The 14,390-nt window shown below is 39.2% G+C and overlaps 1 protein-coding gene across 1 annotated transcript in view; it reads left to right on the top strand.

The window, feature by feature from the left end:
* The window catches only part of LOC109934313 (F-actin-uncapping protein LRRC16A-like), a 403,104-nt gene that overhangs the window by 237,366 nt on the left and 151,348 nt on the right, over positions 1–14,390 (top strand). Inside the window, exon 15 of the mRNA XM_048608843.1 lies at positions 2,663–2,739. Within this exon, the coding sequence (XP_048464800.1) occupies positions 2,663–2,739 (77 nt within the window). The remainder of the gene's footprint in view (positions 1–2,662; positions 2,740–14,390) is intronic.

Here is a 14,390-nt window from a genome sequence, read left to right on the forward strand (position 1 = left end):
AGAGAATCAAGAGGGAGAGACACAGAAAGAAAAACAATTTAAATTTAAAATGATGCATTTGGAATAAGAGATCGCAAGGCAAAGAAGGTTGTCATGGGAAAAGTGCTAGTCATAAGCATTTCCTTACAGGACTTTAGATTAAGTTTGTACAAGCCCTACCAGGAAAAGGATGTGGAGGCGTTCTTTGACATCTGATAAAATAGCAAGACAAATGAATTGATTGAATGAAAACTGGATAGTGCCCAAGCAAAGTAAATTAACATGTAGAAGCACTTAAATTTATACTCAATTGCCAGCGAATGTTTCTAAGGATTATGATGCTGTAAACCAGGCTGCTCTGATGCATTCAGGTAAGGTTTTGGAATTTGAGGAAACAGTCAGGTTGAACCTACATTAAATTTGAAAGGCTTAAACAAAGTACAGCAAACTTTTTATTAACCAGCTCCTATGGCATTAGGAGTACGCCGGTTGATCAAATGTTCTGGATAATCAAGAGGTCCACATAATCATTGTAAAAACACACACTAAGTAATAGAAATTCTGGGGAGGTGGGTGTTATGCACATCACTGTTATACTTTATTTACAGCATTAATCATTTAAATAATAATGCAACTTTGCCTTAAATAAAATTTACCAGCAGAGAGCCTTCTTGCTCGCACCCTCAGCTGACTACTCGGACATCGCAGAGATTACGATAATATACTGAATTTTGGCATTTGTGTGTACAATTTTTGCAGGTTTATCAAGAGTACTGGTCATAAGGTGCTGTTAAAATAGTTTGCTGTAATTTTGACAGGTTAAAACAAACATTAGGAGTAAATACTAAGTATGAGACTTTCTGATCATTCCCTTAGAATTTAAAACTTCTTAACCTTTGTTCTTATTAGAAAGGGTATGCTGGGTGACTGAAAGGGTTGGTGGGGAAGAAAGAGGCTGCAAGGATAGGTATAGAAAAGAAAGAGGATGTGAGGGTGTCTTGGTAAGAGAAACTGCGAGGGGGTGTCGGGGAGAGGGAGAGCTGCAAATAGGGTGGGGGAGGAGGAGGTTGAGATGGGAGAGAAAGGGGAAGCTGCAAGAGGCAGTGGGAGCAAGTTGGGGCGGGTGCTGCAAAGGGTGGCAAGAGAGGGAAGCTACAAAAGAGGCATTGAAGGGAGGTTGAAGATCAGAACAGTTGAAGACCCATCAGCAAATGGAATGATCCGCTAGCTAGGAGCCATGAAAATTTGAAGTTTTTATGGTAATGAATTGTTTGCAAATAATATTGGAATCTCTATTTCTAGCTGTGTTTGTTCAGGAGCTTCTGTGAGAAGAAGAATATATTGGATGCTATTGTAAAAAAGACTGTCTACAGTTCATTTTTATCTGAGAGGCAATACAAAGGTGAAAACTGCCGAATTAAAATCTTCCAGCCTTGTGCATATACAATGAAAACTCATCAGTTGTGACTTCACCAGTCTGTAAAAGGTGTATTTGCATTACTATCTCATCCATTTGTTACAATGTTGCAACCCTCTGTAAATTTCAACAGCTGGAAGAAAACCAGTTTCTTCCATCCCAGGTGGGCCTTATCAATGTCTCTTAATGTTGTTTGAAATTATACCAGCTGTTTCGCACCTACAAGCTAAAAGACAGTAAATGCACTAGAACACCACTTGCAAGTTTCCTTCCAAGCTACACATAACCCTTAGTTGGAGCCGTATCACTGCTTCATCACTTGCAGATTCAAAATCCTAGAACTACCCTCCTAACAACAGCATGGATCCACTATACCAAATGGTCCGCAGTACCTCTAGAAGGTGGCTCCCTTCTCAGTGACAATTAAGAACTTTTTTTTTTATTGCACATCCTGTTTCTCAGACCACCTGAAATGTTTGAACTTTATTTGTGTTGAATTGTAAACTAGTTTTCAACAAATCAAAGCAGATCAGAGGTTGTGGTTTCAACTTTGAACTCCACTCATAATTGCATTGAACCTATTCATTTGAGCTAGGATGAATATCAGACAAGGGAAATCTTAATTTAAGTACCTTTTGTCTTGATTCAAACCTACATGCTTCTGTACCTTCAAAAATTGGGGGATTGATGAAATGTTACTGTGTACGGTTGAATGCAAAACATTGCATCTTATACTTCATGTTTAAACATGTTGAAAAATTATATTCCTGTTCATCTTGTATAATATAATTTTATGTTACTATAAGTTCAGCAAGGTGTGATGTGGAGTGGATGAAATTTCCATATGCCTGTGGCATGAAAAACATGTGGACTAATTATAGTTGATGTTTCAATATGTTAGTCTATTCAGAAAAAAATATTTTAAGATGTGTAAGATCAGGTAACAAATCTGTTGGTAGTTATGTAGTAGGACCATTTTGGTGCATTTTAAGGTTATTGTGCGTGCTTTACCATGATTGATACATCAGCTTTGCAATTATTCTTGCTAAGTGTACTACCAATGCTTACGAATGGTTGAGGAAAAACAAATATGCATTCGTGTAGCTTTTTCATGTCTTCAGAATGACCTAAATTGTTTCATACTTAATGAATTGCTTTTGAACTTCAGTTGGTTCCTCTATAAATGAGGATTGGTTTAATTGTTTCATACTTAGAGGATGTGTGAATTATTTAATCTGTCGCTAAGCTACTTTGTGTATTTTTCAGGTGTGCGCAGCACTTCTGCGTGGCTGTTGTCAACAGCTGGCATTTCTTCATCTGTCTAAGAGCATCTTCTCTCACAGGTAGTTATTTTGTTCTTAAAGTCACTTTCTCTTTTGGCAAGTCTTTAAAATAACATCAGTGCCAAAATTATCTATGCCAGTCTAAGAACTGGGCTCTGATTTAGACATGTATAAAGTTTTGTTCTGGTTATCTGGACTTTGTTTCCTTTACACTTTCTCTCGATGGGGCGGGGGGGGGGGGGGAAAACTCATGCAAGCAGCAAAATCTGAGGATTTGGTGGGAATTGGAGACTGAGATCTGGTTGAGGTGAGTAAGCAGATGGGCTCAGGAGCACAGTTCAGGTGCCATGGTTTTTCTGCTTACTGCTTTTATTTTTAGTTTGCTGTACTTTGGAGTTAGTTCCTAAGAAGCAGGCAAACTCACATTAACAAGTTTCCAAGAAATGAACCTCCGCTCACAAGCGTATTACCTTTACTAGATTTGTGAAGGCTGATGACCCTGAAGAGCTGGTTTAGCAAACATGTTTTTGCAGTGATTAGTCTTGAAAAATATAGTTCAAGTTAAATTGCTTTGGGAGAGCACAACAGTAATTTAGTATTTAAACAATAAAAAAACCTAAACTGTCCACCAGAAAATGGATCATAAAGCGTCATTTGCGTGACAGTCATTCATAGATCAGATTGTTCTATTTTTAGTGTCTCAAGCGCAGCATGTTCCACATAATTACCACTTGCATTTAAAAAAACCTCTTCCTCATTGTCCCAACATTTTTCAACTCCTTTGTACTGTTTGACAGATTTCACATGAATGTATGGTGAAACACCTTTGTGTATTTGAATGAATTTCATTAATTTTGAATGCAGTGGTGTGTCAGGGGATGTGTAAAGTAGTGTAGATGAGTTTGAATCAATCATTATCAAAGGCATCCTGTATGTAATACTACTTGTGCGAATCTCCAAGGAAGCTCATGTAGTCATAAAATTTTGTGTTCAAACTGAAGATTAAACCCTTGGTCAGATAAGAATTAGAGCTATTCTCCAGTGGACCAGTTAACAGCAATAACTGACTTGCCAGTGAGCTAATTCTGTTTGTCTTCAGACATCTTCTGAAACATCTATGAAGTGCAGGTGGGACTTGATATGGGGCCTCCTGGCCGTGATGTAAGGACACTACCTGCACTAATTCTGATTATTCAGGGCTGTTGATTCCATAAGCCAGGTGTAATGGAATTATCTAATAGTCTGTAATTAAGACCCAAGCCCTGCACAACGCCACCTGTAGTCCCTCAATATTGTTAACCAGTCATCAATTACCTTAGCTCTTTCACTGATTTAAAGACAGGAAACACAAACCAGAACTCTGGTAAATGTATTGATGTGATTTCACATTAAATCATAGTTTACTGTTCTGTTGCAGTTGGTCTATGTATTTTGGAAAAAAATAAGCATTTTGTGAAACAGATTATCTTTGTATTTGATTCATAGAATGATGCACCATAGAAGGAGGCCAATTTGCCCATGTCTGTAACCCTTTGAAAGAGCTATCTCATTTAGCCCCACTCCAGAGCTCTGTGAAGGTTCTTCCTTCAAAAATTTGTAGAGGTGCTGGTATTGGACTGGGGTGGACAAAGTCAGAAATCACCCAACACCAGGCTATAGTCCAACAGGTTTATTTGAAATCATAAGCTTTCAGAACACTGCTCCTTCATTAGATGAAGTGGAGGGAAGCGCACAGGTGCAGAATTTGTCTACCTCCTATGCTGCAGGAAAGAATGCTATACCATGCCTTGGGGCAATGAGACCATGCAGATACTACGACAACAGATGAATGGACACTGCGCAACAATCATCAAGCAGGAGTGTTTCCTCCCAGCCGGAGAACGCTTCAGCAGTCAAGGACATTCAGCCTTCGCTGTTTGGGTAAGCATCCTCCCAAGGCAGCATTCAAGATGCACAACAACGCAGAATCACTGAGCAGAAACTAATTTCCATATCAATGAGGATGGCCTCAATCATGGGTTCAAGTTAAACTACACATAACCCCACCATACTCTTTTGTGTTTGTAAAATCTTCCTTACTGTTCCGTTTTGACACCATCATCTCGATAACTTGTTACGGTCTCTGTACCTTAATTAATTTGTACAATTTTGGATGACTTGTTACTTTAGTTAGACCCTTTTCATGCAACTCTTATACTTATCATGTTATTCCAGCCATTTGGTTTGTCTCTAGCACCATTTTTTTTTTTGATTTTTGGTAATTAACCCTCTGCCTTTATTAATTGGATTGTAGGTGATCCCTTCACTTGCTGTTCAGCTGTTGACACTTTACTCACACCGTTTGACACTTTTGATCACCTGCAAAGACTTGTTATTCAGTCTGTTGACACTCAACCCACAGTATTTGTACTATCTTTTGGCATTCTTAATTACCTGGAATTATCTTGCAATCTCCGCCTATAAATTCTGTAGCTGTGCACTTCTCTCCACTTCACCTGACAAAGGAGCAGCGTGCCAAAAGCTTGTGATTTCAGATAAACCTGTTGGACTATAATCTGGTATCGCCTGACTTTTGACTTCAAAAATATAAACAATTATTTGTGAAATTTGCTGTTGAATCTGCTTCCACTGTATCTTTTTTTCCAGGCAGGGTATTATAGAGTACAGCTTACCGCAAAAAAAGTTCTTTGTCACCAGTGTTTATGCTACGATGTGATCGTAAGTAATAAGAGCTGGATTAGGTCAGTCAACTTCTCCAACCTACTCCACTATTCAATAAAATCAAGGCTAACCTGATAATGGCCACAGTCTCCATTTGCCTGCTGCCTTGCTTGCAACTTGGATTTCCTTGTTAATTCAATATATGTCTAAGCCACTCTGGAATATAAGTCAATGGCTCAGCCTGCACTGGGAAGAGAATTCAAAGACTATCAAGCCTCTGGGTGAAGAAATCCCTCCTAATTACACCTCTTACTTTTAATTGCTGCCTTTTTAGTTTTAGATTTCCCCCCAGAAGAACTTCTCCGCATCTATTTGTCTGGCCTCCACAGAATCTTCAATGCTTTGATCAGATGGCTTCTCATTTTCTGACTCTGACAAGCATAGGCCATCTGCAGTCTCTTTCCATTTAGATAATATTCAATGTTTCTATTCTTCCTGCCAATGTGCACAATCTGTGCTTTTTATCACAGACTAAATGTTTCAAATTTTTTTTGCCCACTGACTTAGCAGTATCTTCACTCAGAATGATCCTGATCCACAGATTATTGTGATGACATCATGCTGAATAGCAGAAAATTAATCTTATCATTTTTTTGATGTCATTATAGTTAAGATTTTTTTCTGTATTTGTGGGATGTGGGTGTCGCTGGCTGGCCAGCATTTCTTGCCCGACCCTAGTTATCCTTGAGAAGGTGGTGGTGAGCTGCCGCCTTGAACTGCTGCAGTCCTCCTGCTGTGGGTTGACCCACAATGCTATTGGGGAGGGAATTCCAGGATTTTGACCCAGCAACAGTGAAGGAACGGCGATATATTTCCAATTTAGAATGGTGAGTGGCTTGGAGGGGAACTTGGAGGTGGTGGTGTTCCCATATGTCTGATACCCTTATCCTTCTAGGTGGAAGTGGTCGTGGGTTTGGATGACCCAGGACATTATCTAGAAGAAGAAAAATCTTGAAATCAGTATTGCCTGTGACACAAAATTCAGTCCAAGTAGAGACCAGAACCATTCTTGAAAAATTGTCCCAGTTATCTAGGCTTTCTATTGGATTGCCAATTTGTAATGTGCAGCTTATTCCAGTGAATAACCATTTTTATGATTACTTTCTTTGATAGTCAGGAAATGTCTAAGTTGCTTCTGTTTTAGACATAGCTGCCTCATCCATCACTTTTTATTATGAAAATTGCAACACATCTTAAAATATTCAAACTAACTATCACTGAAACATCAGTTGTTTTTGCTCTTCAATTTAGATGGCCAAGTGTCTTCCAATATGTTCCATAATGCTGTGTCTCGTATGACTTAGTTTGGTAGTATCATGCTTAAAGGTATCATATTTTGTTTGAGTTATACAGGGCCTTGGTGAGGCCACACCTAAAATATTGTGTGCAGTTCTGGTCTCCTTGTCTGAGGAAGGATGCTCTTGTTCTCGAGGGAGTGCAGCAAAGGTTTACCAGGCTGATTCCGGAGATGGCAGGACAGACTTATGAGAAGAGATTGACAAGTTTGGGATTGTTTTCACTGGAATTCAGACGAATGAGGGGGGGTCTCATAGAGACTAATAAAATTCTGCCAGGATTGATACAGGGGGTATGTTTCTGATGGTGAGTGTGTCTAGAACCAGGGGTCATGGTCTGAGGATTCAGGGTAGACCATTTGGGACAAAGATGAGGAGACATTTCTTCACCCAAGGAGTAGTGAGCCTGTGGAATTTATTACAACAAGAAGTAGTTGATGCCAAAATATTGAGCGTATTCAAGAGGTGGCTAGATATAGTACGTGGAGTGGATGGGATCAAAGGTTATGGGGAGAAAGCAGGATTAGGCTATTGAGTTGGATGATCAGCCATGATCGTGATGAATGGCACAGCAGGCTTTGAAGGGCCAAATGGCCGCCTCCTGCTCCTATCTTCTATGTTTCCATACTTATTGACTTTCGGCATTGTCATGAGTTGTACCTAGCATAGTGGAAGACAGCCTGTTATTAGTCACTTGTTCTCCAGCATTACAGAACTTTAAAACCTATAAATTAATTTCTAAAATAATGGGTTTCTTATTTCCAGACTCGTGTTTTTGACTCGTGTTTATGAGGAACATAGAAACCAGCATAAGCCATTTGGTCTGCCTTCATCATTTAATTTGATCATAGCTGATCAAAAATTTCAGTTGTACTCAACCTATCCTCTTAATCCTGTATACCATTACTAATCAAAATTATCTCAACTGCTACTTTAAGTACACTCAAAGACTGAGCTTCTACAGCCCTGTGGGATAGAGTGCTCCAAAGATTCTCAACCTTCTGAGTAAAACGGATGCTCCTCATCTTGGTCTTAAATGGCATTACCCTTATTTTTAAACTGTGTCCCTGCTTCTAGACTCCACAATCAAGGGAAACATCTGCATCTACCTAATTAATCCTTTAAGTATTTTGAAGGTTTCAATGAGATCATCTCTAATGCCTCAACTTAGAGAATACAGGTCCAGTTTGCCCAATCTCTCTCCATAGGACAGTACCATCAAGTCTGGTGAATTTTAGTTACAGTCCCTCTATGACAACAATATCTTTCGTGAGATAGGGAGACCAAAACTGCACACAGTATTCCAGATGCGGTCTAGCCAGGCAATTGATGCAAGACTTCACTACTCCTGTACTTGAATCCTGTTGCAATAAAGGCTAACATTCCATTAGCTGTCCTAACAGTACCGGATGTTAACCTTCAGTGACTAATTGACCAGGACACCTAGGCCCCTTTATACGTCTACAGTTTCCAATCTCTTTCCATGTAAAAGCAATACTCTGCACATTGGTTTCCATTACCAAAGTGGATAATGTCACGTTTTTCCCACATTATGTATGTATTATATAAGGGATTGAATCATTGCATATGGTAAGTTATTGATCACATCCTTCAAACTGGCATTGCAAGGCAAATACTAAGTAGAGATGCTAAGGATGCTGGCTTATGATACAACTCTTCAATGTCTAATCACTCTCGGGTGAATCAGAATAGTTCACTGTGGCAAATGAAGTGGTAGTGAACATCACATTTTGTTATGAAGATGTAAATAGTTGTTATAATGCCACTGATGACATTGGTTCGGTCGATGTTGCTTTAAGTGAGGATTTGCTGGATTTTTTTGTGCCATAGTTTTCTGTTTAACACTTTAATGATTATATTGCTTAAGTGGTATACTGGTTATATTAGCAGTTTAAATTACTTATGTTTACGTGACAAAATTGATTTTTTTTCATAAATTTGCTATCTACTGCAATTGTAGTGACCATTCAATTAACAATTTTGGGACTGTAAATTTCAACATTAAAGTTTTTTGAGTGCTATTGTGGAAAAACATGATCAACTCCTGGACTTTAAGATTTGCTGCAGTGGGAGTAGATTAAATTAGACGTGTATCCTAGAAAAGACAGGGTGGGACAGATGTGATTTTAAAACAAAAATGACGGTTTATATGGTCTAACTCTGATTTGTTGGCTGTCTTTTTCAATCCAATGATAATACTAGCCAATAAAAGGCAAAAGAACTGCAGATGCTGTAAATTAGGAACAAAAACAAAGTTTCTGGAAAAGCTCAGCAGGTCTGGCAGCATCTGTGAAGGACAAAACAGAGTTAACGTTTCCAGTCCGGTGACCCTTCCTCAGAACTGATGATACCAGCCAGCTAGATTGACTAATGTCCTTTAGGGAAGGAAACTGCCATCCTTATATTGTCTGGACTACATGTGACTCCAGACCCACAGCAGTGTGGTTGACTCTCAAGTGTCCACTGGGATGGGCAATAAATGCTGGCCTACCCAGCGATGCCCTAATGCCATGAACGAATAATTTTTTTTTAAAAAGGCTAAACAAAAATGGAATATGGTATGGCCTTAATGGCTGCAGGCTAGAGATCAGACTATTCCAAGCTTAAATACTGACTTGTGATTTCGACCAATTTCTAAATGACTGGTCCTTTTTGAATCTAAGGTGTTAGTCGATTTAAAATGCATGAAGTCCAGGGAGCACTTGGCCATTCTGTTCAAATTGAAGAGTCTGCTGGGAGACATATGAAAATAATCTGCGAAACACTTAAAAAAACAAAAAAAACTTTGAATTTAAGAGACTGTATAGGTCAATTTGATTCCCACTGGCAAGAAATATTAGAAAAAGATCTTTTGTTATTTTCTGTAGTGGAAGGATGGTGACTGCCATTGTAAAAGACTGTAATTAGTGTTTCTCCATCTTTCGTCAGTCAAATTTGTTTCATTTATCAAATTTAAGATGAACAGTGATGTGATGGTTTACTCTTCCACAGATAGGTGTAATTGTATGTGACATTGCTTTTAGCTATTGGTCTTAAATAATTACCAAATGATTTTGCTGTCTTTCTGCTGGGCATGTTAATCAAGATTTTTTTTCTTCATTTAAAGTAATGGCAAATGTTCCTGTAAAACCAGTAGTCGTCCTCCCAAGGATCTTTTGACCTCCACCTACTGATCCCAATTTCCTTTTCTCCCCCATCTCCTCTGCCCCCACAGCAATCACATGCTTTGCTGTGCCAGTTGCGATCCGATCCGATCCTTTCTTGCCAAACTCCTTATCATCCTGCCCCCCCCAGCCCCCACCCTTGATTGCCAGGCAAGGTTTCCTACACCCTGCGTGCTTCTATAAGCATTGGCAGTAATGAGCTTTTCTTTATTGCTTTGGGTACACTATGTTCCTGTAACTGATGTCGCATTGTTGATACAATCACTTGAAAGTGTAAATTGAAAAAGAAGAAAAATTGCTAAGCCACGTCCAGAAGGGTAGAAAAAAGAGTTTGATTCCTCTTGTGTTCCTCAGCATCAAAATTGTAAAATTTACTTTAATCATTGGTATGAAACTTAAGCTTTGCATGGTGTACAGTCATAAAGACATCAGACTTTTTCAAATGTCACTCCCGTCCTTAGAGTTTCAGAAGTAGGCGAGGATTCAGTCAGTCTGGATATTAGAGTGGAGTCTCTGTAAAATTGCTAGCAATTTTCATCTTCCAGCAATTCCTCCTACTGATACTCTTCTCATTAGTATAGACCAAAGGTGGAGGGTACCTATTTGAATTGCAAGCTTACAGGGTGGCTGTAAATTCACATACTCAAAAATTTGTATGGGTTTCAAAGAAAGTGCCTTCTGACACCTTCACTGATTGTAACCAGTGTGTACATAACTTGCTTCCTGTTACTACGAGAAAAGTCATGTCCGGGACTTGAGGGCTTAAGTTATAAGGAGAGGCTGAATAGGTTGGGACATTTTTCCCCTGGAGCGAAGTTTATAAAATCATGAGGAGCATAGATAAGGTGAATAGTAAAGGTCTTTTCCCTGGGGTAGGGGAGTTCAAAACTAGAGGGCTTGGGTTTGAGGTGAGAGGGGAAAGATTTAAAAGGGACCCGAGGGGCAAACTTTTCATGCAGAGCGTGGTGCGTATATGGATGAACTGAAGGAAGTGGTAGATGCAGGTACAATTATGACACTTAAAAGACATTTAGACAAGTGTATGAATAGAAAATGTTTAGATGGATATGGGCCAAATGCGGGCAAGTGGGACTAGTTTAGTTTGGGAAACCTGGTCAGCATGGACAAGTTGGACTGAAGAGTCGGTTTCTGTGCTGTATTATTCTATCCTCCTCTAAGTTATTGTACAACACTGGTTCGCGTTTATGATATCTAAGGAGTTAATCCAAAAGTAAAACTTTCACTTCAAATTTGCAAGTTAAACATAATCAACCAGTCATCAGATATGCTGTGAAAATAGAGAAAAAGGTACAACTGCTGGAAATTGAAATGGGATTAGTGAGAAAAAAACTAAACATTCTTATTCTTCTAATGTCTGAGAGGACACAAACTCTGCTTTCTGTAATCTACCCAGCCAAAGTCTCACCAAACATTCCTTCTGTGTTTTAAGTATTACTTTCTTTCATGGAGGACACACAAAATCTGCTGGTGGTAGGTTCTTGCAAGGTCAAGAAAGTTGTACTTGTAGATATCTTTCAGATAGTGACCTCTTATTGCCTCTTTATAGTTAAAATGTGTAAATGGATTGAATATCCAGATCAGTGGACAAAGCAGTTGAGTTGCCTGCCTGGGAGCAGCATGCAGCCAACTAAGATTGTAAAGAAAATGATCAGGACTGAACAACTTGGTCCAATTAGCCCACTCTGTTGTTCAAGAAGATTGTGGCTGATCTGTTGATGGATTTAACTCTACTGCTTATCTCCCATAACCTACAACTCTTGGCAATCAGAAATCAAACTTGAATATATTTAATGGGCAAGCCTCCAGGCAAGTTTTTCCTCATGATCAATTTAAATGGGAAACTCTATATACTTATACTGCACTTCCTCATCCTAGATTCCACAATGGGAGCATTTATCCTGTCTGAGTTTCGGAAGCTTTTACATTTCAGTAAGGCCACCTCTTGCTGTTCTAAATCCAAAGAGTGTAGACTTAACCTCTCCACCTTTCTTTTACAACACAAAGCCCCTCATCCCAGGAATCAGCCACTGAACATCCTCTAAACTATTTTGGTGCAAATATATCCTCCTCAAGTAAGGAGACCAAAACTGAAACACTACTCCAGATGTGGTCCCGTTCAAAACCCCAGCCAGTTGTAACAGGATTTTTCTACTTTTATACTCCAAGTTCCAGGCAGTAAAGAGCAACATTCCATTTGCCGTACAAATTACTTTCTGTACTTGCCTGTTATGTTTTTGTGATCTGTATTACAGCATTCTGTACTCTCTCTGCATTTAAATAATATTCTCCTATTCTTCCTGCCAAATTTGACAACCTTATTTTCCCTCAGTACCCTTCACCAGCCAAATTGTTTCTGTCTGTATTCCTTTGCAGACTTGTTGTATCCTCCTCCAACTTGTTTTCTTATCTATCTTTTCATTGTCAGTATATTTGACTACATTGACTCTTTCATCCTAGTTATTCATGTAAATTGTAAATAGTGCTCCACTAGTTGTAATTTACCAACCTGAAAATAACCTGTTTTTCTTAACTCTTTCCTGTGGTTTGCAAATCTACTCACCACACTATTATATCATGCAACACTGAACTTTTATGTGGCATCTTACCAAATGCCTTTTGAAAACACAACTCTTTATTCACCTAGCTTGTCACATTCTTAAGGAACTCTTAATTTAATACACATAATTTCCCTTTCCTAATATCATGTTGACACTGCTTGATTGTATTATGATTTTTCCAAATATCCTGCTACTATCTCCATAATAACTGATTCTGGTATTTTCTTTTGATAGCTTGCCTCTTTTGAAATAGTGGAGTTATACATTTGTAACTTTTCCAGAATCTAGGAAACCTGAAATATTACAATCAATGCAGCCGCTTCCTTTTAAGACCCCATGAACTGAAGCCCATTATTCCTACATCAGCCTTTAAGCCACATATTCAACTCTATCATCTAACTTACCCACTGTCAATATCCTCATGGCTCCAGTATTCCCTCTAACTACCCTGTCCCCTGGTACAATTATAATCCTTTATTTCTTCCCACTAGTTAAGTGTTTTGTGCACCAAGGTGCTATGATCAGTTTGCTCATTCCCCTGGCACTCCCTGATCTCGCTCTTAAAAGCTGTAAGAACCTTAAACCTGATTGACATTTGCAAGGACTGAGGCTATCAATTGCTACCTTTTGGGATCTCCATACTTTACTGCTTTTAGAGTCACAGCCTCCTGTTCCTAACTACAAATGGAACTGGGAGTCCGTAACTTGTGGGGTATTGACTGCCTCCTGAAATGTAGAGAATGCAGGTAACGCCACTCTCCCTGATCTTTCACAATGTCCAAAGCTCGAGCTCCAATGGCTTACTGCAGGTGTAATTGCCCTGAATCCATCAACCGGCACATGCTATAACTACAACATGTTACCTGCACTACCATCTTTATTTTGACTTCATTTAGCTAACTAGCTGACAATGTTAGAGCATTGATATCACCTCTCTACCAGTTTATTACTGTCCAAGTTTTGAGGGTTGGAAGCTTGCAACCCACCAATTATGTAACAACTCTCTGGGGTAATGCACTAGAAATCAAACCCTGCTATTTCCAACATTGTCATAGACTTGAAAGATTTGTAAAAGTTTGTCAGTTTACCTGACTTTAAGACCCAGATTGATTAAAAAGCAAAGACCAGGTTTCTGTACCAAACAAGAATTGCTAATTATTACAAGTTAATTGATTCTAGCTACAGGTAAACAGTGTAAACTGTTGGCGTGTAATACTACTATTCCAATCACCCCACACACGCACAGGCACAGGCACCCACACCCCCACTCCTGCGCTCTCAAACACACATGCAACCACACCCACACATCTACATGCTCATGAGCCCCTGTGCATGCGTGCTCATGAGCCCTCACATGCATACATACATGAGCCCCGACGCGCACGTGCACGCACGCAGCCCAGTGTGCGCACGAGCACGAACCCCTAGACTCAGTCAAATAGGATATGAACAGAGTGGAAAAACAGGAAAGATTTCAATTATCTTTCTTCCCAGGTTCATTGCTAATTAAAGAGGACACATAAGGAAGGATATTAGCTTCAATGAAGTGGAATCTATGGGCGGGGGGGTGCTTAGGAACATCAATGGGCGGAAAACAATAGTGAGAATTCTTTATCAACCCTAAAATGTAGTGGTAACATTGGAAAGGTATTAAACAGGGAATTTGATGCAAACAATAAAGGTACAATTGTAATTATGTGTGACTTTGATCATAATATAGATTGGGCAAATTAATTGACTAACGCTGTACAGGAGGAACTCTTGATGTGTGTATGAGATGATTTTCTGATCAATACGTTGACAAACCAACTGGGAAAGAGACCATCTTAGACTGGGTATTGTGTAATGAGAAGGAATAATTGGCTCAGAGATAGTAGGAACTGTAGATGCTGGAGAATCCGAGACAACAAGGTGCAGGGCTGGATGAACAC

The sequence above is a fragment of the Rhincodon typus genome, chromosome 2 (assembly GCF_021869965.1).
Source record: "Rhincodon typus isolate 14 chromosome 2, sRhiTyp1.1, whole genome shotgun sequence".
Classification (NCBI taxonomy): Eukaryota; Metazoa; Chordata; class Chondrichthyes; order Orectolobiformes; family Rhincodontidae; genus Rhincodon; species Rhincodon typus.